Source organism: Gekko japonicus, unplaced genomic scaffold, assembly GCF_001447785.1.
Source record: "Gekko japonicus isolate JY-2015 unplaced genomic scaffold, Gekko_japonicus_V1.1 scaffold625, whole genome shotgun sequence".
Taxonomy (NCBI): domain Eukaryota; kingdom Metazoa; phylum Chordata; class Lepidosauria; order Squamata; family Gekkonidae; genus Gekko; species Gekko japonicus.
In genome coordinates this window covers 655,957-682,998 of record NW_015172572.1, presented here as the reverse complement: position 1 = coordinate 682,998, position 27,042 = coordinate 655,957, and the positions used below count along the sequence as shown (strand labels likewise).

General features: G+C 41.8%; 1 protein-coding gene across 1 annotated transcript in view; it reads left to right on the top strand.

The window, feature by feature from the left end:
- The window catches only part of CFAP47 (cilia and flagella associated protein 47), a 387,027-nt gene that overhangs the window by 100,095 nt on the left and 259,890 nt on the right, over window positions 1-27,042 (top strand). Inside the window, exons 31-35 of the mRNA XM_015421363.1 lie at window positions 3,762-3,855; window positions 6,096-6,197; window positions 7,898-8,093; window positions 23,032-23,129; window positions 23,568-23,684. Coding sequence (XP_015276849.1) covers window positions 3,762-3,855; window positions 6,096-6,197; window positions 7,898-8,093; window positions 23,032-23,129; window positions 23,568-23,684 — 607 coding nt within the window. The remainder of the gene's footprint in view (window positions 1-3,761; window positions 3,856-6,095; window positions 6,198-7,897; window positions 8,094-23,031; window positions 23,130-23,567; window positions 23,685-27,042) is intronic.

The following is a 27,042-nucleotide window of genomic DNA, read 5'->3' as shown; positions in this document are numbered from 1 at the left end:
AGTCTATTGAAGAAGGATCCTGGACCGTCTCCTTGGAGACCAGAGACTACTCCTCCTCCGCCTGTCATATTGGAAGGGGATGAACATTTTGAAATAGCTGATATCCTTGATTGTAAAGTGAAACGTGGTAAACTCTGGTACCTTATCGAATGGGTTGATTTCTCGGGAGGTGTGTTGTAAGTGTATTTTAAGGGGGGCAGTATGTCAGCAAGCTGCCATTCTGTTCTCTGTGACCTCTGTGTACATATCCTTTCCCTGTTACACCCGGCTTGGCTTCTATCATCCTGTTCCTGCTTTGGAATGCAAAAGATAACTGCTGGAGGTTGTGTGGGGGAGAAGATGCTGTAATGCTTGCCTATTGATTTTCCCAGGACTACTGCACCTGTGTTTTGTCTGATGTTCTGCCTGGTTCTCATGTACTGGGCGCGCAACCGTTTCCTTAGCCCGCCAGCGGGAAAGATATTCATTGGATCTGTATCTGTTTGAAGTTCCTTTGCTGTAATGCTTGGCTATTGCTTTTCCCATGAATAGTGCACCTGTGTTTTGTCTGATGTTCTGCCTGGTTCCCATGGACTGGGCGCGCAACCGTTTCATTAGCCCGCCAGCGGGAAAGATATTCATTGGATCTGTATCTGTTTGAAGTTCCTTTATTATGCTTGACCTAACTGTGTATCCCCAGTTCTAACAAAGAACGTGTTTGAGTATGTCTTCAACGCTTTGAAATAAATTTTGCTTTTCTTTAAAACGTGGATTTATTCTCGATGCTTGGGGATCCAACACCCAGGTGAGGGCGGGGATCCCCCACTTTTACAGGCTCTGGCCAACACTGGTCAGCTGGCCTGCAGGAGGAAATTCCTCCCACCCCGACATGGTGCACAACACACTGACATCATGCAGAAATGACATCAGCACTTTTGTGGCGTTGGGGGACACTCTCTGCTTTTTGGGCAAAATTCTATGGTTTGAGTCTATTTTTACCACTGACATAACTTCTGGGTGACGTCAGTGCATTGCGCAATGTCCCTGCCCACTCTTCTATTTCTTCACACTTTATAACAGTTCTCTTTGTCTCTACATGCAAATTGCTGGAATGCTGCATTTAGACTTCTGATTCTATTCATCACCTTTTACTTTTGCCTCTTGTCTATCTTTAGCAATTTGAAGAGTTTCATCAGTCATCCATCAAGTTTTTTCTTTTTGGGTACAGGAATAGCCTTTGTACATTCTTTATTGATAATATCTCTGGTTTCAACCTGTAGTTCTTCTGGTTGCAAATCTGTTCTTTGCATGGTCTTTAAACTCTTCAGGAATATTTTGGAGTTTTTCTTCAGCTTTAGTCTGAGTTTCCATATTAACAATTTGTGTCCTGTAATCTTTACTACAGTCAGCTCCTGGTCTTGTTTCAGCAGAGAGAATAGAGCTTCTCCATCTTTTGCTTCTGATTATGGAATCTGTTTGATTTTTGTGTTGGCCATCTTGTGATGTCCATGTATACAGTTGTCTGTTGTCTGAAACATGTGTTCGCAGTGAACAAATTGTTGTCTTTACAATTTTTTTTGAGTTGCTCTCCTTCTTCATTTCATAATCCTAGCCCAAATTTCCCAACAGGATTTGATTCTATGTTGTTTCGTACTTTTATGTTCTAGTCACCTATGATTATCAGCACATCTTGTTTAGGTGTATGATTAGTTTCTTCCTGGACACTTATAAAAGCTTTCCATTTCTTCCTCCTCAGCATCTGTAGCTGGGGCATAAGCTTGAATGATGGTTATGATGATAGACTTTCCATAAAGTCTAATTGATATTATTCAGCCAGACTTTGCATTATAGCCAGGGTCGCCAACCTCCTGGTGCTGGCCAGGAATCTTCTGGAATTACTTTAGATGGTGGACTGTATGGCATTATACCCCGTTGAAGTCTCTCCCCTCCCCAAACCCCACCCTCCTCAGGCTCCACTCCCCAAATCTCCAGGTATTTCCCAAACTGGGGCTGGCAACCCTAATTATAACGCCTGTTTATTTGTGCTACATCTCACCTCACTGTTCGAGCAACTCTGGTGGTCAATGGTGTTTCATCACATTGGAGGGAGGTGTCCAGTGGGGTGCCGCAGGGCTCGCTTTTGGGCCCGGTACTTTTCAATATTTTTATCAATTATCTGGATGAAGAGGTAGAAGGGCTACTCATTAAATTTGCTGATGATACCAAATTGGGAGGAGTAGCAAACACCCAAGAAGATAGAGTTAAAATTCAACAAGACCTGAATACTCTGGAGAAGTGGGCAGTTGCAAACAGGATGCAATTTAACAAAGATAAATGCACAGTATTACATCTGGCCCACAAAAATGTCAAGCACAAATACTGGATGGGAGATATGTTTCTGAGTAGTGTATGCAAAAGAGATCTTTGGGTAAGGGTGGACTGTAAACTAAATATGCGCTGTCAGTGTGATGTGGTGGCAAAAAAAAGGTAAATTCAGTCTTGAATTGTATTAAATGGGCCATAGCATTGAAATCGCAGGAGGTCATAGCCCCTCTGTATAGTGCCTTGGTCAGGCCGCACCTGGAGTACTGTGTGCAGTTCTGGTGGCCTTACTTCAAAAAGGATGTGGACAAAATCGAGAGGGTGCAGAAGAGAGCAACAAGGATGCTCAAGTCTGGAGACTGAGCCCTATGAGGAAAGGCTAAGGGCCTTGGGAATGTTTAGTTAGGAGAAGAGGAGATTGAGGGGGCTATATTTGAAAGGCTGCCATTTGGAGGAGGGCAAGGAGTTGTTCCAGTTGGCAGCAGAGGATAGGACCTAAAGCAGTGGGTTTAAATTACATGCAGAAAGGTATCAGCTGGATATTGGGAAAAATGTTTTCACAGAATGGTTCAGAGGTGGAATCAGATGCCTAGGGAGGTGGTTAGCTCCCCTTCACTGACAGCTTTCAAGAAGAGGCTGGAGGAATATTTGTCAGAGATGATTTAGGCTTAGGCTTGCCACGTTCCCCCGGGGGGGTGGGGAAACCCCCGCCCCAGAGGCCCGTTCCCTGCCACTGGCGGATCGGGCCCCGGGGGGAACCCCACCCCCAAAGTACATGACGTGCACGTCACCCGGAAGTGACGCGGCCACGCCGGGCATGCTGGGGGCGGGGACACGGTCATCTGAGGGAAAACTCTATGGTTTTCCCTCGGATGGTCGTGGCCCCGCCCCCAGCGTGCCCAGTGTGATCACGTCACTTCCGGGTGACGTGGTTGTGGCGCACGCGCGCTTCGCACTTGTGCGCGTGCTTCAGGAAACAGCCGGGAGTCTCCCGCTTCAGCTAAAGGTAAGACTTGGCAACCCTATTTAGGCTGGTCCTGCATTGGGCAGGGGGTTGGACTAGATGGTCTGTATGGCCCCTTCCAACTCTATAATTCTATTATTCTGTTTGTCATATCCTTTATTATTCAAAGCACAGCTTTTCAGTTAAACTATATCTCTTATTGGACAAACTACTTCTGATAAATGATTTATCTTTTAGAATATTGTTATAAAGTTACTTTTATCAGATTTGGTACTATACACATATTAAGTTTCTTACAGAACTGATATACACAAAGAGGGATTGGAATGCTGATAGAATAACTACTAGTATGTGTTTTTTTGTGAGTTGTATATTGAATGCATAGCAGTATATCCATAGGGAAGGGGGTGGGGCCATGAATAACCCATCCTAGACAAATAATGGTTATCATTTTATAAACATGTTTATTTTTATGCTTGTATTCTTTTCATGTTAGATGCCAAGGAGCATTTTTTCCTCATGTGCTGCCCCAGTTTCTTTTTGACCTTGATGACTATAAGAGATGGACAGATCTACAGTCTACATTGAAGGTATTCTGTCCTGTAAATCTCTGGGTTTTTCAGTCTTGATCTTAAACTTTGTAGAATAATAGAATCACATAGTTGGAATGGGCCCTACAGGCCATCTAGTCCAAACCCCTACTCAGTGCAGGAGCAGCTTGGAGCATTCCTAACAAGTGTTTGTCCAGCTGCTGTGTAATTGTATGTAACATGAATAAGGAATTTTCCAGTGTCACTTCTTTTTGAAAATCTGTTCTGATATGCAAACTTTCTCCTGATTCAGAACACTTATCCTGTTCGGAAGCATCCAAACACACACACACACACACACACACACACACACACACACACACACACACACAATGTATTGGCACTTTCGGAAGCATCCATATATATATACACACACACACACACACACACACACACACACACACACACCCAATGTATTGGCACTTTCCGGCTCTTCCATTGGCTGTGCTGTGTGCTCCATCAGCCATTGGCTTGTCAACCACTGCTCAAGAGTACTCACATGCCATTGGCTGGGTGCTGGGTTCCCTCCACTCCCCTGCCCACTGCTGGCTTGGCCACTTTCCTGTCTAAATAAACTGCCAAATGGCTGTCACTCCTTACAAAGATGCTTCTCCTGCTGCTTGGCTCCTCCGTGGCTGGCTACTGAGCTGGACCAGTGGCCATCAAACCATTCTCTTCTCCTGTTGTGCAGCTCACTTTCCCCTCAGGGGCTGTTGCTAGGCAACCAAGTTTGGTTCTGTCAGTAAAAATGTGTAGCGGGGAGGCCCTTTCCAGGCTTACTTTGGACCAGTCCTGACTAGGGTTGCCAGCTCCAGGTTGGGAAATTTCTGGAGAATTTGTGGAGTCTACGGAAGCCAGACTTTGTGGAGGGGAGAATGCCATAGAGTGCATCCTCCAAAGCAGTTATTTTCTACTAGGGGGGAGAGAGAGATCTGTTGTCTGGAGTTCAGTTGTGATACCAGGCAATACCACAGCCAGTGTGGTGTAGCAGTTAGCATTTCAGAGCAGGTTCTTCCAGACCCAGGTTCTTGCTGTGGAAGCTGAGTGGGTGATTCCAGACCAGACACAGACTTTCAGCCTAACCTACTTCACAGTGTTGTGCATATCAAAAGGGGGAGAGGAGAATGATGCGAGCTGCTTTGGTTCCCACTGTGGATAAAGACTGTACTCTTCCTAGGTAGAGGCTGCAGGGAGTGGGGAGGAGATGGAAAGCTGAAGTCAGTAGGTTGATGGTTGGCTGGGAAGGAGATAGGCTTGCCAACTCCAGGTTGGGAAATTCCTGGAGATTTGAGAGGTGGAGCCTGGAGAGGGTGGGATTTGTGGAGGGGTGGGACCTCAGACAGGTACAATGCCATAGACTCCACACTCCAAAGTAGCCATTTCCTCCTGAGAAACCATTGTTGTCAATGTCCAGGTGAGGGCTGGAGATCACTCAGAATTACAACTGCTCTTCAGATGGCAGAGATCAGTTCCCCTGGAGAAAATGGTAAGCTCTGTGTCAACATACCCTGCTGAGGTCACCACAGCAAGTTGACACTGAGTGCCCAAGGCCAGGCCACCCACCCATAGCCTCTTCCTAGAGTTCATTGTATTTATTTCTACAATGGGTCTTATTCCTTGTCTTTCATAATAGCAAATGTGATACACATGCCACTTGCTTGTGACTGTTCTTTACAGTCCTTTACAGACACTATTCAGTGTCCCATGCTTGCTGTGCTCAATAAACATATATAAAGCAAGAAGTGAATGATTATGCAAAAGGCCACAGCCTTTTTTTACATAGGCATATCCTGGTCTGGAATTCTGTTCTTCTAACACATGTGCAGACTTGATTCTGAATGCATAACAGCTTTATTGTGGATATAGTTATATATGTGTAGTGGTTACTGCGCGGACTCTAATCTGGGAGAACCAGGTTTGATTCCCCACTTTTCCACTTGCACCTGCTGGATGACCTTAGGCAAGCCATAGTTCTAGCACAGCTGTTCTTGAAAAAGAGCAGTTTCTGTCAGAGCTCTCTCAGCCCCACCTACCTCACAGGGTGTCTGTTGTGGGGAGGGGAAGGGAAAGGAGTTTGTAAGCTGCTCTGAGACTCCTCAGGGTAGTGAAGGGCGGGACATAAATCCAATCTCCTCCTCCTCCTCCTCTTCTTCTCCTTCTCCTTCTTCTCCTCTATTTTTTTTTCACATTCTGAGAATAAAACTAAAATGTGAATCCTAAATGTTTCATTTTATTTAAAGTGTAGGAGATCTGAGCCTGAGGACATTTACATTTTGGATGACTGCAGTTTTGAGGCTATCAGCAAACGGTCATGGACAGATGTGTTACTTCAAATATACAAGGTAAGATGTTATGCTTCATTTACAGCAGAACTATGTGTTAAAATATACATGGTTGCATTGAAAATGGAACCATGACTGAGTTCCCCCTCCCATGCTTATAACATTTAGCTATGGAAATGTATGATGAGATTTCCCCATATTACGCATTTCCTCGTCCTTGTTCAGTGTTACTTGCTGTTGCTGAGTTGGGTAGAGGTGTGTGCAGAAAACTCACAACATGGTAATATACCATCCCATGTTTAACTACAAGTTTATGGACACACATTTCCCCCCCAGCAACCCCAAGTTTATCATCATGCCTAGTTCTGCCCATAATAATACTTAAAATAGTGTGCAGAGTTGTTCATTTTAAGAATACTAAAATATTTATACATTTCCACTTTTTAATATAAATATTTTGTATTTTCTTTTTTGCTGCATCTCATCTCTCTTCTTATCATTCCATCCAAGTATAGTCTCCCCTTTGAAAAGCAAGTTGTAGATTCAAAGCAAGTGTTCTATAAAGGGAAACTTGAGGTAGAGGCAACTTTCTTCTATGCACCAGTCATAGTTGCTCTTTTTAACAAAACTGAAAACTTTATTACAACCTAAGACTATTATTGTTTGTGTAGTCTTGATCTAGTGATTGCTTTTTAATCTGTTTTGTAATATATTTTCCTATAAGGTCTATGCTTAATTTATGTGATTTTAATTCTCCTACAGAAACTTATGTTTTTTATAGAGTAGAATTTTTCTTAGTTTAGTGGACTCTCATGTTTTGACAGTGACTTCTACAAATGAAACAACATAGAAGACAGGATATTTTTTACTATGACATGATGTTATTACCAATGTAAAAATGATAACTTCAGTGAGAAACAATTTAACGTTTCCTTTATGACATTGCAACCTTCTTTATTTTTAAATTAGTCCTGCTTCTTTTGCACGTGATGCAACTTACAGAGTAGAATAGAATAATGAAATAGAATAATTTATTGAAGAGTTGGCACCAGATACAATGAATCTGCTAGTCCTAATATAAAAATGATACAGTAAAAGGTTTGTTATTTGGTATGTGAATATCTAGAACACTGTGTTAACTGGCCTCACCCAGAGGGCAAGGTCCTCCCCTGAAGCTACCATACCTGCATCTTTGGGTATCACTTCCTGGGCTTCTGACAGCTGGCACAGCTAGTTGACATAATTCCTGGGTGCCTCTTTCCCCTTCAGCCTACCTCAAGCTGTTGGGAGCTAGCTCTATCTGAGATACCTGACCCGCTTTTATACCTGCAGTGTAAGGTGAATCTGTGGCTTGGGGAAAGTTCCTGGTAGGTTCCTGCTAGGAGTCCCCATGGCATTCCCAAGGGGGTAAGGTTTGGTTGCTGAGATTTCCTCTGGCTAGAGGGCAAGGCAGAGAAATATGCTTGAATATCAAAAAGGCCATTGTGACCTTTCAGTCCAAATAAACCTCTCAAAAGGAAGTTACCACTAAAAGGAGGCATTGGGAACAGAGAAGTTGGTAGGTAAAGGATGTCTTTCTTAGCAGTCTATTTGAAGTGGGATCTGGGTTTTATATTTTTGACCATTTTAATTTTTTAAAAGTTTGTAAAAGTTTCCTCCTTTTTAGTGTTGTAATGCTAATATATACAAAGCACCTTCAAATGTATGAATATTTTTAATATTAAAACCGTGATTTGTTTTTTGACTCCTTTAAATTTCAGATTTTGGTTCTCCAGCGTGTCTCTACAGTTGAGGTTAACACTTCAAGCAGCCCAGAAGATGAAGAAATCATGCCAAAAATAAGTACTGATCCTTTGTCCAGTAATATATATTCTCCACCTGAAAGAATTCTTCTTACTTGGATGAACAGACATTATGAGAAGACACGGAAAATTGTGTGGAAAGACTGCCTAAAGGGTGAGGAAAAATACTTTATAACATTTACATTTTTTAAAAAAGTATACTTGTTTTTACACTAGCTGTTGATTGTTTGTAGTTAGGTTTCATTGATTTCTATGAACAGTTGTATTTTGGGTCTGAAGTAACTAACTTTTTAATAATCAAACCATTGTACAGTGGTTTAGAGCCATAATTCCATTTAGGGACTCAATTAAAAATAATCTGTAATAGATTATGATGATTCATATTTCTTATTAAGAACAAAGATTTAAATCTGCTTCAAACATTATAGTGTCCCTACTAATTTACTCATCACTCGCCACTTTTCTTAATCCCTCTATATACCCTCCCTTTTTTCTGGAAAATTTAAAGCAATAAAATTCTCTCCTTTTTAGGAGAGTTCAATTTAAAAAAAACAACACATAGTGTCCCACACACATCATATTTCTTTATTGGAAAAAGCAGACATACAACATGAATCATCCATTCTACTAATAGGTACATGTTTATTTTGCTGCATATCTGCCTGAAATTTGCATTATTTTCAAGATAAAAATTACTGTTTGAAGCAGCCATTTTGGATATATTTGGTTGGAGTGACCCCAAACCTTCTCCAGAGGAGATCCGGGAAATTACAGGCCAGTCAGTCTGACGTTGATACCGGGTAAATTGGTGGAAACCATTATTAAGGAAAGAATTAGTAGGCACATAGATGAACAAAACCTATTCTATTTTCTATCTACTTCTGTTTCATCTACTGCATTATAATCCCCAATAATGCATATGTCTTCACATTTTTGGTTAACCAACATTTCTCAGACTGATTTAAATTTTTTTTCTTGGTTTTGATTAGGGGCATAAATGTTTACAATTAAAGTTTTTTTATTTTGTCTTGCAATAGTAATTGCCACTACTCTTCCATTATCAGCTGTGTAAACTAGTTCTGGACACAAATGTTCTTTGGCATAAATAGCCACACTTTTTTTTTAAGATCTGCTGCACAAAATAATTCTCCTATTTTCTTAGATATTAAATATTTGGTAACATCTTTCTTTATGTGAGTCTCTTGAATACATGTTATATCTGGGTGAAGTTTATTGATTTGATGAAATATTCTTTTTCTTTTGGGGGGGCTATTTAATCTGCTGGTCATTTCGGGGGGAATGCGGGGGAACGCGGGGGAACGCAGTTCCCCCGGGTGAGGTGCAGGGGGGTGGGGCACATGACGAAGCCCCGCCACCTGCTTTTGGCCGCCCTGCTTCCAGCCCTCATTCAGCCAGGAGGAGGCAGGAGAAGAGGGAGGGTAAGTTGCTTCCTCCCCGCCTCTCCCCACCCCTGCCTGCCTGGGGCCAGGGAGGGCCTTGGCGGGGTTTCCTCGCACTCCCGCTGGCCTTGCAGGTCCACCACCGGGCCCCTGATGTCAGGGTGTGTGGCATATGCTAATGAGTTATGCTAATGAGTTCCCCTAGCTCTTTTTCTACGAAATGACCCCTGATTTAAACCATTCACGTTCACCGAAATTTTAAAAAATTTATTCCTTATCTCCATCTTTATTTAGGTTACTTTTTACCTTAGCTCTATATTGATACCTTGTAAGCACTTGTGAAGGGATTAAGTTTGTTTATTACATTTGACAAGCCTTTATTGGCATACGTATACACATACAATAGGAGAGTTCTCTTTTTTTCTTTTGCTCATTCTTTCTTTTTGTTCTCTTCTGTTTTGGGATCCATCACTTCTTCAAGTTCGCTCTCTTCTTCTTCTTCTTCTTCTTCTTCTACTTCTTCTTCTGCTTCTGCTTCTGCTTCTTCTTCTTTTTGCCTACCAAGATTTTCTCCACATTTTCTCAAAAAATCCTTTACTTTAAATATAGAATCTATTTTATATCTTTGCCTTCATGGTTGAATAAGATTCCTTCTGGGAATAGCCACCTATATGTGATTCCATTTAGCTGCAGCAACTTAGTTACTACAGTATAACTTTGACCCTTTTCTCTAACTCTCCAAGGAACATCTTTTAAGATTTTTATTTCTTTTTCTTGGATAGTCACCTTAGTCTCATTTGTTGCTCTAAGAATTTTCTCTCTCGTATATCTTCTGTTGAATTTGATGTGGACTTCCCTAGGGATTCTATTTTTTCTTGCATAGGAGGAGTTTTTTCTGTAAATTGCTTCTATTTCTTTTTCTACTTCCCAATTAGGTTCCCAATTTAAGATGTTCTGTTAAATTTTGAATTAGATCTTCTTTTAGATTTTTGTCAATTGATTCGGGTATGTTTTGGCATCTTAATACCAAAGCAGCTTTATCCATCCCTAAATTCATTAATGATTCTTCCAACTTATCTGATTTTTGTTTTAGTTCTTGTACCTCCTGATCTACTTCTTGTAATTTATATTCTGTGTTATTACATGTTGTGGCAATTTTTAATATTTCTTGGTTGTTTTCAGTTATTTGTTTTTATGTCCTCTGTTTCTGTTTTAATCTGTTGTTCTAGTTCAGTTATTTTTGTCTGTATTGGCTCTATTTCTTTCTTAATCGTTTCTCCCTTTTTTTTTTGAATGGGGTCTATTTCTTTTTTAATCAATTCCAGCAGGGTTATGTCTACTGTGGTTTTAATAGACTGTGCCACAGTTTCTTGAATAAGGATTTTTAAGTCCTTTATTTGAGCCACCGTCATTGTCTTCCGTTTAAGCTGGCTCTGAATATTAGCTTGCCCTGGGGAGGTTAAGGATGCTTTTCTAGATGCACTAGTACCTGTAGCCATTTATTTTTGATTTTTGTTCTTTTTGCTTATCCCTCCTTTAATAACTTTAATTGTCCCTCCTTTAATAATTTGTCTATTTTCCTATCCCTCCTACTTCTTTTTACCTCCACTTAGAGCACTAATAACTTTAAATACCAAATTCCAGTTTCACTCTAGTACTAATACTCTAATATCTCTTATCCACTTCCCCCTTTTCTCTCCTCAAGGCTTATGCTATTACTTTACTTCTGTTTTGAGTTCACTAATGCACAGTTCAATTATTATGTAATATTTCTCATTGTCAAATGTCCCTACTACTGAGTTCCTTTTGCTTCGCTTTGAGTCATTCTTTCTCTTCTTCCACTTTTTTTAGTTCCGTTTGACTTCTCGTCATAATGCTGCGTTCTTCTTTGTCTCTTTTCCTGTGCTTCGCTTTGAGCCGTTCTTTCCCTGTTGTGCTGATGTTTTGCTTCCATTTCTCTTTGCTTCAGTATGTCACATTCCTCTTTCTCTCTCTTCCTACACCTCACCATGCCCTCTCTCTCCGCCACTGCCCGTTCATGCTCTCTCTCGTCGCTGCTTCCTCCACCTTCTTTCCTCAACACAGCAACTCAAAGGTAAGCAACAAAAAACAAAAGAAACAAGCTGTAATATGTCTATTCCTTAAGTTTCTTTTACGCAGTTTGTTTCCTCTTTTCTCCCCTATTTATTTAGATCCTTCTACCCACTCAATATTTATCCAACTTGTACTGTTTCGCTAATGGCCACCATAAAGGGGACCCTCCCCTATTCCTTTCCTTTTGAACTATTTTGGGGTAGTATTATTTCTTAGTGGTCCACTAAACTACTACGCTCTGCCTTCAAAAGATACGTTTTTATGATACTTAGCTTCATTGGAGTTTGATGTATTGGAGCTAAGTATTTTAGCAACTCCGTTGGTCCTCAGTGGTTCGTCTTGTGCTCGGTGTCTTGTCAAGCGTCCTGCAGTAGCCTTCTGCCCCAAAGCAGCCCCAAATTCACCCAGGAAGTTGCCTTCTTATCTTAAGTGTTTGGCACGAGCTTCTTGCTTCGTACTCTCCCTCTGAGAGGGTACCTATAGGGCAGTTGGAAACCCCCCTAGAAGGCTATAGGAGAACATATCACACGAGCGGTAGCTACATTCGTCCGTTCTCGGCGAGCCCAGAACCAGATCTCCAAGCTACCTATAGAGCTCTCAGAACCAAATCTACTTTTAACGCCCCCCTACAAACAATCCTAGAGTACTGGTCTTTCAGGAGCTTGTAGAGGAAGAAATTAAAGAACTTGAATGTTTAAGCTTGCCTCTCTGGCATAACTTAAACAGGTTGGAACAGAGTCTGTAAAAAAGGGTCTGCACTAGCACTGAAGTTATTTTTAAACCAGCAGGTATGGGGAGGTGAAGTAGTGATCTGGGGCAGAAATGATTATATTATGGAGGCATTCGGACAGCTGAACAACACCAATCACTACGAAAGGATCACAGAGAACCCTTTATAATCAGGAAAAAACAATATCTATTGGATTCCCCCTTGTCCACATGTTTGTTCACTCCCTCAAAGAACACTAACAGGTTAGTGAGACAAGATCTTCCCTTACAGAACCCATGCTGAGTCTGCCTCAATAGGTTGTTAGATATATTAAAAACCAAACAAACTAATAGTTCTGTTTCAGAGAAGCTACCCCTTTTATCTCCAAGTCAACATCTGGCACATCCCACCGCTAAAAGCCACCATGTCATGACCCCCAGGGGGTTGCCACCTCCAGCTGCTACCACTCTGGACTTCGGGTCCCTTGAGAAGGCCCAGAGTACCCTCCCAAGCCCATCCAAAATGCCCTTTTTTAAGCCACGAACATAGCCATGATGACCAGGCAGAGAACACTTTAAACAAATGGTTTATTAACACAGTACTGGGGCGAAGACTTCCGGTCAAAGTGTTTTGCTGCTTGGACGCGTCCTGTCTCGCTCTGATGGAGACATGCCGAGACCCGGCTGACGGGAGGGGTCCGAGTTTGTCCCGGACCTCCCCAGGGTCTTTGTAGGAGGCCCCCAGCCTGGGGAGCTGAGGAGAGCCTCTTCCAAGGCGACGGCCAAGGAATTGAGGCTCACCTTCTTCCCCGAAAGGTACTGTCACTGTGGAGCCAGCATGGCACCCAGAGACGACTGCTGGAGCAAGCGACCACGATCAAACTTCTAAAAATGCTTCCAAAATATCTCCAAGGCTCCAAATCGTGAGTTAAGCAAAGCTCAGGTGAAAAAAGCTAACTGAACCTTGGTAGTAATTGGAAGTGCCTAAGTTTGAAGCATTGGGGAGAGAAATTAACACCCCCCCCTTTTTTTCTTTGAACAAACTTTAAAAACTGTTTTAAATCAGAAATAAGTCTTTGAGCTAAAATAAGCACATAAGTAGTCAAACAAATTGAAAAACTGCTAAAGTATACAAAGCGGGACTTTGAAGAACAGTATATGAAAAAGCTGAGATCGCAGCTGTGTGGACACTGGCTTCAGTGTCTGGCCAGATGGAAGGCGAAGTGAGGACCAACTATAAGCTCTTCAAACAAAGAGTGCGTGAGAGAGTGGGGTTCACCAAAGAAGGGGCACGAAAGCGAAAGCGCTTTAGGGAGATCAGGCTGGAAGGTAAAGAGCCCTACCCACAGCTGATGTATAGGCTGGGAAGAGCCTATGATTTATGGGTAGAGGTTGCTGAGGCCAAGACCATAAATGACATCAAGGCCCTGACTCTTCTTCCAGAGCATATTAGGTGTCCCCTTATGGACAAGAGTCCTTCCACTCTCCAGGAAGCAGGACAGTGGGCCGAGTGACTGGCTGAAGCCTTCGGAGGGTAGCCAAGAGGTGTGAAGCAGCCTGAAGAGAAAGTGGAGAACAGTAGACTGACTTGGGTAAATGACCCTCAGGATGGAGAAAAAGAGAGCCTGTTGTTCCTCAAGGCTGAGTTTGCAGTGCCATTACAAAATTTCATAAGTGGTAATCACAAGAGTCAACCTGACACTAGCAGGAGAAGAGAATTTGATGAAGAATCTCTGGAGAGCTTTAGTAGCATGCCAGATCCAGTGGATCCTACTACTGTGACAAAAACATTCAAACCAGAAACAGGCAGTGATCTTTCTATGTATGAAGCTTTGAGAGACACCATTTATTCTGAAGTAGCTACGTTGATATCTCAAAACGAGTCTCGCCTAATTTTCTACTTGAGCTTTTTCATGAACTTCAGATGCTACATTCAGACTATTTGAGACAAAGAGCACTGTATGTGTTACAGAATATAGTAGCCAGGCATACATCTGAAGACAACACAAAAACAGAATGTCCAAAACCTCTGGACTCAATGGTGTCTTTAGGATCCAGTTCAGAACTTACTCCCAGCGAAAGCCTTGCTACTACTGATGATGAAACATTTGCAAAGAAGTTTGACCCAGGAGGGCCTGCAGTGAAGTAACCTGACATTGTGTTCTCATTAATGTTGATCAGAATAATGTTTTACTGTTTTATTATTGTTTGTATATGTGAAATGGCAGAACCGGCACAGATCACTATTATGCAGCCCTCATCAATGGGGATCCTTATGGCTGGACCCCATTATTTGGTCTGGAGGGTGTGTGTGTCATGATCTGTGTAAGACTGGGAGACGGGGCCTGGTGGGGCCTGGTCCCAGGAGAGACCTGCATGGCAGTGGAAAGCAGACACAGCCTACAATCCCCGCAATGCTTAGTGACGGTTGTAACCAAACAGTGCCCAGGGATTCTTTGAGGTGATTGTTACATACTTTTTGGGCTGTGGAAAATGGTGTTCTTTCCTCTCACAGAGCTAAAGGGGACTGTGTTCTTTTGCTCTTCTGCATTCTTTCCTCTCACAGAGCTAAACTGAAGGAGACTGTGTTCTTTTGCTCTTCTGTGGTCTTATCTCACAGTGGGGACAGTCTGGTCTGAGGAGAAAGATCCCTCACTTGGCTCAGAGTGAGTGCAGGCAGGAGGCCTGGTATAAGAGAGCTGTGGGCCTTGAAATAGTAACTAGTTAAGTGAAATAGGTAGTTGCATTAGATTCTTTTATTTTGCCTTTAAACTGTTACCTATTTTAAAGCACCTTGTCTTGTTTTTCTTGCCCCAGTACTGTGTTAATAAACCATTTGTTTAAGTGTTCTCTGCCTGGTCATCATGCCTGTGTTCTTGGCTTAAAAAGGAGCATTTTGGATGGGCTTGGGAGGGTACTCTGGGCCTTCTCAAGGGACCCAAAGTCCAGAGTGATAGCAGCTGGAGGTGGCAACCCCCTGGGGGTCATGACACTCCCCTTTTTTGTCACAATCTCTATTTATATACAGCATGGTGTAGTGGTTAAGAGCAGCAGACTCTAATCTGAAGAACTGGGTTTGATTCCCCAGTTCTTCACATGAAGCCTGCTGGGTGACCTCGGGCCAGTCACATTTCTCTGAGAACTCTCTCAGCCCCACCTACCTCACAAGGTGTCTGTTGTGGGGAGTAGAAGGCAATATGATTGTAAGTCACTTTGAGACTCCTTAAGGTAGAGAAAAGCAGAGTATAAAACTTCTTCTTCTTCTCTTTAAATCCCTTAAAATATATGCACATTTTTCTATTGTTCAACATTTGAAAATGTTCTGGGAGGGGGGGAAATGGCAGGTGCAGAACTACTATTTGTTTGGGCCTCTTTAATGCAAGCCAGGTGGCAATTCTTCCGGAAAGTCTAACAGTACGTAATAGTGTGATGACTTTGGCATTTAGTTAGAGCAAACTGCATCTTTAGTTCATTGTGAGTGAACATCAGCATGAAATTGAAATGAAATCTTTGAACTAACTGCCATTGAGAAGTGAGTCAAAGTGACAAGTCATAAGTTTGATCTTGCATGTACTGTACCTTTTTTCTTTATGGTGTCATGAATGATATCCTCAGGCTCTTTGTGCAACAAGGCACTAAATAAAATACTGTTTCCACATAGATTTTTTCCCCAGTTCAATGACAATCTCTTAAACCATGACTCTTATTTAGAGGATAGGAATGGTTGTAGAAATTTGTCTAAATAAATCTTTTTTACGTATGCTTCAAATGCAGGTTAGGATCACTAATGGAAGACTTGAATATGCCTATATGATCTTACATTTCAGAAGCTAGAAAGAGATAATCTAAAATACTAAATGACATATGTGTAATTACTATGTGTAATTTAGTAGTGAATAGGTAGTAGTGAACATGTGTAATTTAGTAGTGAATATTTTCAGTAAATCTCTCTGGGAAATACATATCAGATCTCAGAAATAAAAGTGCGTAATGAGCTATTTAGAATATTGTTACATTGTGTGTGCCTTTGTCCAGAAATCTGACTGTCCGTATTGAGGTTAGTTGTGTATGTCTGAAAATAGACATCTATTTTCCAACATTAAGAAATTATCAGTATTTAATGTGTATGTCAGCATTTACCATAGTGTGTATGTGTGTGTGTAGATATAATTTAAATTATATATTATTATGTGATATAGCTAAACTGCCTAGTTAATGACATGCAAATGAAATAATTTTCATATCAATTAAATAATGTGCCCAAAGTGATAGTTGATAGGCATTTATCCAAATGTGATATTATTATTCAGGGGAAATTAATCCAGGTGTGAGAAAACTTGTTGATCAGATATTGACAAAGTGATACAAATATGTGATTTTATAACTGTAGACATAACAACGTACAGCTGGGAGCTTCAGAATTGTTTTTTTTTTAAATCATTTTATTTTTTATAAGGACAGACATCACACAAACACACACAAATACATAAATGGGGGGTTGCTTCGGCTGCACATATACTAAAATTGGAACGATACAGAGAAGATTAGCATGGGAGCTTCAGAATTGTAACCAGTCCAAAGACACAATAGCTTTGGTTCAGGATGGGACCTTTGGTTTTACAATGTCCATTGTCTGATTAGATTGTTTGCAGCTTATTGCTATAAAACTAATTATATACTTTGATGTAGTTTGATTAGAGCTGAAGTGCTAGAGCAGGGCCCCAGCTGCACATATACTAAAAGAAAGAGTTAGAGTCCAGTAGCACCTTAAAGACTGACAACATTTGTGGTAGGGTATGAGCTTTTGTGAATCACTACTCACTTCTTTAGAACTTCTGAAGAACTTTAGAACTTCAGAAGAAGTGAACCGTGACTAACAAAAGCTCATACCCTACCCCAAATTTAAGGTGCTACTGGACTCTTACTCTTTTCTGCTGCTACAGACAGACTAACACAGCTACCCATCTTCATATTGTAGGGTTCCTAGAAAAAATGCCATACTAAATAATAAGTATATGATTATGGTTGATAGGCTGAATCAGGCAACCAGTGATGGGGTTGGTGATGGGGGGAGGCATGTGATGGTGACATCACCAGTGTTACTACAAACACTTCTAGGTAGAATCTGGAAATGATAATGGGTAGCTCTAGGAATCACTGGGAACTCTATGACAGGGGTATCTAACCTTTTTGTTCCTGTGGACACCTCTGGAATTCTGACACAGCGTAGTGGGCATAGCGACAAAATGGCTGCCACAGAATGACTGCCACACAAGGCGTTGCCAGCCACAAAATGGCTCCCATGCAGAAGATCCTTTAAAAAAAACACACAACAAATCTACACAGCCAATTAAATATCCAGTGGCCACTCAGATCCCTTGCTGGGCAAAAGCACTGCCTGGCCCCATCCACTTTCTAAAGGTGTTAGCAGGTGCCATGACACCCACAGGCACTGCGTTGGGGATGCCTGCTCTGTGGTTTTACCATAGAGCTTCCACTGATTCCAAGAACTACCCTTTGTCTTCAGTTTGTCTTTCTACAACATTGGATAGGCCTATAATGATTCCTGCAGTACTTGCTCTGGGAACCTCAACTCATGTGCTTCAGAAAGACTCAGCTATACCAACATTGCACTCCCCTAGATGTTTGGTGAATTCAGATCATTCTTTGGCATATGAAATGAACTTCTGCCGCCATCTGAACTAGTGATGGTTTTGGCTCTGGGCAGCTGGCATAACTGCCCGGGTAACCAGAAGAACAAGACTTTTATGGAATCTCTGACCATATTTATGTTTATAACTTAATCAGAGATGGCTCTTCTCTGAAGTTCAGTGTAAAGAATATCCACTCTAAGTATTATTCGGTGGAACAGGAACAAAAAGTTGAAGGACTCTCCAACATCTTCCAGCAGTTGAATAACCCTGGACTTGTGCACAGCACTAAGATCAAAATCCCAGGATCTTATTAGCATAAAGAATGTTCCTGTTTTTTCCCCAGATTATTCCAGCCGTTGAATTACCCTGGACTTGTGCACAGCACTAAGATCAAAATCCCAGGATCTTATTAGCATAAAGAATGTTCCTGTTTTTTCCCCCAACCACCATTTACAGTCTGGATATTGAAGTTCCAGTGTGTCTGAGATGATCTGGGGAGTCATCTTTTCTTAACACCTCTAGAACTTCAGTCCTTTTTGCAGAACATGTATAGGACCCAAAAAAGTCTGCAGAGTACTTTCATATCCTTGATTTGAAGTTGTGCTTGTTGCATTATTAAATGCAGGTGATGAGCATAATATTGAACATAGTGGACAATGTGTATGCATCCTGGATCTTTTCTGGACTCCTCCATTAACCACTGCATATGAGTTTATAAATGTCTGTGCCTCAAATTGTACTAGCATTGGATACCATATAGGAATAGGATGCTAAGAAGGGCATAGAACATCCTAGGAAATTAGTTTACAGGATGGGGGAATGAGTCTCAGATGCTGGAAAACACAGATTTAAAATCCCAGCAGTTCTATTGTTTGAAAAAAGGAGAAAAGAAAACCAAAATGAAAAATGTTTCAGAATGATTTTTTGTCATGTCACATCAAAAGAACACCCAAGGACATGTAGATTGCTGCCCACAATTAGAGAGGAACCTTTCTTTGTAAGTTTTCCTTCACAGGTCCTAACTGACAAGATAAAGAGGCATTCTCTTAGAACAAAACTGTGCAAGATTTTGCAGATGAATGCAGGTACTCCCCCCCCCCCCAATCTGACCCAGAGTCACTAGATCTTAGGTCAGAATTTAGTTGTTAATTCTGTTATATTATTTGGTCTTTGAGCATTAATAAATTGCCTTACTTGCTGAATAACCATAAGCATTAGTGTAGCATTTAACTTCCATAGGAAAGCCTTTTTCCAAGCTGTTTTCTCTTAGGGCAACTATATAGTTCCTGAATGCCCAACACACCTTCAGTTTGTTCCTTTTTAATATGAACCATGGACCAGAGAGAAGCATGCATCTTCCAGGTCTGCCACCCCACCATTTCAGTGATGCACTGCCCCTGGAGGTGGGCTCCAGGAAACTGCTTGAGAGCTACTTGGCTGACAGGCAATGCTGGGCCCAGCTATCTAAAGTCATTTTTCTTCCCCACACCTGTTACCCAAAATCAACCTACCCATCTCATGGCCATAACCTACAACGACATCCCTTTGCTGCCATGGAGTAAAACCATGTATTTTAATATACTTGGGATCTTAAGCTTGTGTATACCAAGGTCTGTATTCAGATCTACATTGTGGAGTAATGAAGGGGAAAAGTCTCTTAAACAGAAGTTTTTTTAAAAAATAAACAAAAAGAGACAAAAAGAGGCAGTGAAAATTATAGAAAAGAAAAAGCAATACAAAATGACACATACAAAACATTTCTCTAGAAAAGTGCCTACCTACTGGAAAATAAAACTAAAAGGGGGGAAACAAAACATACAAGCCTGTTCTTGTAGAGAAGGGGGGATTTGTCTTCAGCAGTGATAAAGCAGCCTTGGGGGATGAAACTGACTAGGCAGAAGAAGATGACATGGAGACAGGTCCATGGAATGTGTAAGCAATAGGCCAGCTGATACGCTGGGGTAACTGGCTAAAAAAATTGGACTGAGGGATATCTGTACTCTTTTGCTGAGATGAAGGAGGGGACAGGTTGAAAAGAAATTCTTTGTCTGTATTGTGGAGGGGAGTTTTCCCCTAGTGCCTTGAGAGTATCAAAAAGGTTCCCTTGGGGAGATTTGGAAGTTAGATAGATAAACATCTGTGGTAGGTATTTGTCATACTTGGGGAAGGACAGGAAACCAGTCATTGAGAGAGCTGGGAAATTGCTGGAATCAGCCTATTGCTTACTGCTTTGGAGATACGGGTCATTAGTTAGGATCAAATTATCTGGTAAGAGGTTCCAGGGTCTTTGGGGGATATGTCCCTCAACGGCATTCTTCTTAGGGTACATATTTGTATGATTGATAGAGGAGCTGCCCTGCATTCTGCCTTAATGTGACTCATTGCCTTTTAATATTGGTTTAATTCAGACTCCTATCAAGCCTAGACCCTCACTGAGGTGAACACATGTACAGAGACGAGGGTAACAAGCCATGGCAAAAATGGTGGTCTCCATGGGGTGGGGGCCTTAGGAGCCTCACATGTACCCATGCACAAATGATGCACCAGCTTAAGGCTGAGAGCTGGCCTTCTAGAGCAAATACAAACAGCTAATTTCCAAAAGCGAAGACTAACCAAAATGACACAGCACAGAATGTAAATTTTTGTGTTCTTGTTCTTCAGAACTCTTAAGTCTGCATGTTCAAAAACAACAACCAAAACTTGGTGGTAGAAAAATAATCTTCCAGGGAAAGGCCCCTTATTCTGCTTTGTATAGAATGTTCCGCTGACTTCAATGGGAGGAGGTGTGTCTTCAAGTTGTACCTACGGCATTCACTTGGAAGCCATTGAGTTAAAAATATTAAAAGGTAGATAAGCATCTTGTGAACACCAGATGGAACGCAGAAGTGCCTTAGAAGTTCAAGAACAGAGGGGAAATGTAGCAGTCTTTACATTAATACTACAGATTAAGTTCAGTTAATGTGGTGGTGGAAAGTGCCATCGCTGCAGCCAACTTATAGCAACCCTATAGATTTTCAAGGCAAGAGATGAACAGAGGTGGTTTGCCATTGCTTTCCTCTGTGTAGTGACCCTGGACTTCCTCTGTGGTCTCCCATCCAAGAACTAATCAGGGCTGACTCTGCTTAGCTTCCAAGATTTGAGGAGATCAGGCTAGCGTGGCATAACCAAGTCAGGAATGTACTAGGTAATGTACTTGATAAACTAAGGCCACTTCCGCACTGTCATTTTTGTCACTTGTTTGTCCCTATCGCTTCGGGTCCCCCCCTAATGTGTTTTGCTCTCTCTAGTAGTCCCAGAGGGAGCAAAACACATGTGGAAAAGGGGGGAGGGCAAAGCAATAGGGACAAACGAGTGGCAAAAATGACAGTGTGGAAGAAATCTGTGTAAGCCAAGTGGGCATAGTATTATTCAATGAGTCTGTATATTGGACTCTGCAGCTTGAGGAAAAGGAACCTACAAACAGTTAATCAGGTTCACTTCATGCCTTTCCATAAGACTCAGGGTAAGGAAAACATCAATAGAAGTTAGGGTTGCCAAACCCCCAATAGCGGCCAGCTGGCTGGTAGGGGGAGCCCCACCCCCAAAGAGTCCCAGTGTGATGATGTCACCCGGAGGTGATGTCATTGCATTGGGCACAATGTTTGGGGGACGCTCTAGCACACGGGTAAAAACTCTGTTTTTACCCAATCACTAGGGTGTCCCCCGAACAACGTGCCCAGCATGATGATGTCACTTCTGGGTGATGTCATCGCAGTGTGTGTGCTCTGTGCACACACCAGAGGAGTCCCAGAGCCGGCCTGGAGCCACCCACCGGGATGAAGGTAAGACCTGGCAACCCTAATAGAAGTAAGTAAGAAAGAGCTCTTTCCAAGGACAAAGATGGTAGTTCCAAATGCAGGCAACTGGGGCAGGTTATGGAGAATGAAGGATATAAATATTGTAAATTTTAAAAAATGAATAATAGAATTGTTTTCTTAATTTACTGGATTTGATTGAAAAGGATTACAAAAAACCACTCTTCTTTGAAAAATAAAACTGGAGACATAGTATACAGATTTTATACTTGATGAATTTCAGTCAACATAAAACTTAGCATGTTGCCTGGATGTTTTTAAAATAGAAAAATAGACTTTTGTTATGGAATGTGCTGCAAACTGGAATCTCTGTAAAGTGCAATTTCTAGTTGCCAGTTATTAACAACTAGGCAAAGTGTTAATAACAAGTCAGGCATAGAGAGATTTAAAATGCTTGAAATATTTGCTCACTGTCCTCATACTCAGTTATTAGCTACTAAAATTTTCTATTTGTTTAAATGCACTAAAGATTTCCAAGGTGGTGTTTTGAAATTTGGTTACATTTTAATTCATTATGTTGTTTACCCTTAAGTCTATTGCTGCTGCAATATTGGTTGGTAAATATTCTAAAGTGTTAATGTATTAATTATTAAAGCTGGATAACATAATTGTCAATTAAGACATATAGGGAGCCTATAGTAAACTGATTTGCTTTTCACAAATACACAAAGAAAGCAAACAATTTTCAGGACTAGGGTAGTAAATAATGAAGCAAAGATATGTTTAGCCATGTGTCAGTAAATGGAATCAGTTCTTTCATTTACATCATAATATGCTTCTTAAAGATCTAGTACCAAATAATTTGACATCTTATGCAAATCTACATAGGTATTTCTGGAAATGTAGAGTACTAATATAAAATCAGTGCCTGCCTAGTGATGACAAAGCAAAATGTCTGTGTACATTTTATAAGATTATGAGCACATAGTTGACTGCTATGTTTTTTGAGAACACGAATGGAAGGAAGACTTCCAGCTATTATCGTAGTCCAAAGGTAGTCCAATGTCATCTTTGTATCCATGCATCTTCTGCCACTTGATAGTTTTTATACCTGAGTTCTCGTTTACATATGTTTTCATGTGCTTGATTAACCCTGTCAGTCTATAGATGCATAAGCAGGATTTGTTGTGATGGGGAATCTTGTGATCTTCATCCCATGGGACAATGGAAATACCTGTAAATTACTGGGTGAGGGAATATTTGGGAGAGAGTGGAACTACCAATCAGCCAGGAACTCTAAAGGAAGCATGATGGAATAGGCATACCTGAAGCATCCCAGTAAGCCCCTAATAGCCATTTGTAAAGGTAGAAATACAGATATTTTGTTAGAACTGACCACAGACTTCCACAATGAAACACTGAAATCTCCTCATTTGAAATAGGGGATATACCGCCTACAAGATGGATAGTAAACTTTGATAGAGATCTCCAAGATGGCCTTGTCCTGGCAGCACAAGTAGCAAGCTATTGCCCTTATTTGGTAAGAAATGTTTTTGATTGAATGTTCATAATTTTCAGGGTTTTAATAGATTATTGATAGTATAGTGTGAACATGGTGATGGACGGGAGTATAAACAGAAGAAAGGAGAGAATAAGTTCCTTTCTTTAATTTAGACCCTATATCAAACAGCTTTGTGCCACCTAGCCATCATATTTAGCAATTGGATTATATCACTTTCCCCCTTATACTCCTCACTGTCTTTATTGTGCAAAATTGATTGCTATCAGCCTTCTGGTCAGGAACAAAAAAAGAAATTAGCTGTTTCGTAATGGAACAATGTAAATCTTCAAACTAGGCTAATAGAAAGTCAGCATATTCATTAGCATGGTAAACCAATTGCCTGGATCCCATGCTGAATCTTAGACCAGGAGCTGCTTACTGAATATTCAAGAAGTTTTATTTTTATCTCCTTTGCAGATTTCAACGCACTTTGTGAATATGTATACTTCTCCAAACACTTCTGAACAGTATTTTCACAATTGTTTGGTTCTTATAAATGCTTTTCATGCAATAAATCTTGACATAGATGTGCTGGTAAGTGGTCATGTTCTATTGAAATTTTTGTTGTTTATATGTATTTCATACCGCATTTTAAAAAATGTTGCCTGAAGAAGGATTATTTGGAGTAGACTTTGTAATGCACTGTTAAAATGCAGTGAGTAAAACTACTTGAAATAACAGTACTCTGTTTGTTTAATTCATAGACTTGTATGAACCTCAGTGAATAAGACAATGCCGCCACATAGAAAATTAGAGCATTTTAAAATCTAGAGTTTGATTGTATATATTAAAGGTAAAGGTTCCCTTGCCCGAAAGCCAGTCGAGTCCGACTCTAGGGTTGCGGTGCTCATCTCCGTTTCAATGCCGAAGAGCCAGCGCTGTCCAAAGACGTTTCCGTGGTCATGTGGCCGGCATGACTAAACACCAAGGCGCACGGAACGCTGTTACCTTCCCACCGAAGTGGTACCTATTTATCTACTTGCAATTTCTTGCTTTCGAACTGCTAGGTTGGCAGGAGTTGGAACTAGAGACGGGAGCTCACTCCGTCATGCAGCAACCTGGGTCTGCTGAACTACCGACCTTCCACAGCCTGCAGTTCAGCGTCTTAACCACTTGAGCCACCGCAGCTCCTAGTTGTATATATTAGCACTACAAAAATTATATGTGCAAGACTGCAGACATAAGCACCATGCATGCCAAATACAATTATTTTTCCTCATTGTGTGTTGTCTGTATAGAACTGTCAACTATAACTCATGTGTGTACAAGATGGCAGCCAGCCTATGCATTTAAAATGTATGTGTTTCTTTGCTACCTGGTGTGTTTTGTCCATTTAGTGCACATTACAAGACTCTGACCCTATTCCTGAATTGGGTTACTTACTCTTTGTCCTGTGCTAGTTGACCAACATGTATTACTATATACCAGTTTCTGAGAAACTTTCTGTGTGTAGTACCTTTGTTAAATAAGGAACTTTTGGTTCTGTGGTGAAGTATGTAGCAAGGGGTTTTAAAATATAGGCTGCTTTGTATGTGTGTGTTTGTGTTTATGGGTGTGTGGCAACACCCATAAGATGCCCACATGTTCTATGCAGGCTGTCAGAGAGTGATATTGTACTTTGCGGTGGTATATTGTCACTGCCAAAAAACAAACAATGTGAACAGAAGTGGCTGCTTACAGAGGGCAGACGGCCTGTTATCTGTAGTGTTTGCTCATATGGTGAGGAACATTTAGCAAGACAATTGTATCTGATCACAAATCTGGTATGGTAAAATTCTTTTCACTAGTTGGGTGAATACTACAGGTAACAACTCCCCATCCACTTGATTATATCTGCACACTACCCTGGGGAAGTTACAGGTTGGTAAGCTGTCATCTGTAGTTTGTGACAGACGAATGAGGTTCTGGTGTGCTAATATGCATTAGGATAGAGGTTGCTTAGATAGCTGTGGCTTGTGTGGTGGCAGCTGTTGTATGCTCTGCAGTCAAGTGGTCCCAGATCCTTGGGACTGGGACTGGTCAGTCTTGGAGAGCTGGTAATACAAGGCTTCTGCCTGGCAGAATGGTTGATCCAGCATGGCTGTCTTCCCAGGGCTCAGCTTAAGTAGGCTGGGAGGTAATTGGGCTCAGATGCACTACTGGCAGGCGCTAAATTCCTAAGGCTTGCAGACTGGCCAGGATCCTGCATGGAAGTACTAGCCTTAGCACTCTGAAGGTTGTGCCCAGCCAGTCTGGCACTTTGCCTCCTTTGTACCACCTGGGCCTGGGCCTTTTAAAAATGTATTTATTTTTGTATTTTTGTATTTATACCCCACCCTCCCCGCGAACGGACCTTTTGCCACCACCATTCCTATGGAGTGGGAAAGGGTCCTGAGGAGTTACAGGCCCAGGCTTGTTCTAGCTGGTGAAGGCCTAGCAGCTGAGGGGCCAGTGGCAAAGTTTCCTTTGCAGGCTCTGTCAGGGTGGCCTCTGGTGCTGCTGGTACATCCTCGGTAGGCACCTCTACAGGGCTAGGACCTCCATGGTCCCTCTGCTCTTCCTCAGCCTTGGCTCCTCAGGATCCTTTACTGAGAAGTGATGTTGGATCAGGCCAAAGGGCCATCCAGTCCAACACTCTGTGTCACATAGTGGTTAAAACCCATGAGCCATCAGGAGGTCCACCAGCAGGGTCAGTATTTCAGAAGCCCGCCCACTGTTGCCCCCAAGCACCAAGAACACAGAGCATCACATCTCCAGACATAGTGCTCCACCTGTACCTTGCAGCTAATAGCCACAGATTGGCCTCTGCTCCATATGTTTGTCCAGTCCCCTCATGATTGCAGGCCAGCTGCAGAGAAGAGCTTCCAAGCTTTTAAAAAAATATTCTAGATGTTAGGAGTGCTCCCCCCTCCATCTACAGATATATTTTTCCCACCCAAAGGATCACATGACAGAGGTGAGGAGAACAGTTCTCTCAGTTCCCTTCTTGCTGCCGTGAGCAGAGGACTAGCTTTCTTGAGCTGCTTTGCTGGTTTGTCCAAGACTGTTTTGAGCTAAATCATCTATCAGAGCTGTCTTCAAAGTGATCTTTGAGATGGGTAGGATGGCACTTTTTAGAAAGTGTGAGGATTGTGGGACAAAAATACCCCCAAATGATGACCATAAGTTGTGTCTCCTGTGCTTTGGGAGGGCCACAATACCTCTTCTTGCCCCACCTGTAGCTGACTCACCCCAAAGGCCCATGAAGGCAGAGCAGCAAGGCTTAAAGCTGCACTTTGGGAGAAAGCCTTGGGTGCCCCAGACCCCCTCAGGGAAAAACAGGCCCAGTCACAGAAAAGGGCAAGAGCTGATGATGTCTGAAATGCAGGACCCTGGCCCTTGGCAACCCTCCAAATCTAGCTCCAGATCTAAAAGAGAGCACTACCAATGATACCAACCGCTGGTGAAATCTTGCCATCAGGGTTCTAACTCAGAAGAAGGTCTCTACCAAACTTCAGAAACACTTCCATGCCCCCCCGGAGGATCTGAAACTGTATTCTGAACAGCTTGTGTGAATGGACTAGGCTCTGGATCTAGAGTACACTCAGCAGAACCACAGCTGACAAACACAATGATGAAGGTCTTGTAGAACCCTGAATCTGGACCCGTTGCACTGCAATGATTCAGGGCATTCAAAAGGGGAGGGACTGTGGCTCAGTGGAAGAGCCTCTGCTTTGCATGTAGAAGGTCCCAGGGTTCAATCCCTGGCATCTCCTGTTAAAAGGGCCAGGCAGTATTTTATTTATTTATTTATTTATTTATTTATTAGATCGCCCTCCCAGCAAGGCCGGCTCAGGGCAGCTTACAGCAATATAAAACAGTACAATAAATAATAAAACCCAATCAAATAATAAAACCCAATCAAGCATAAGTA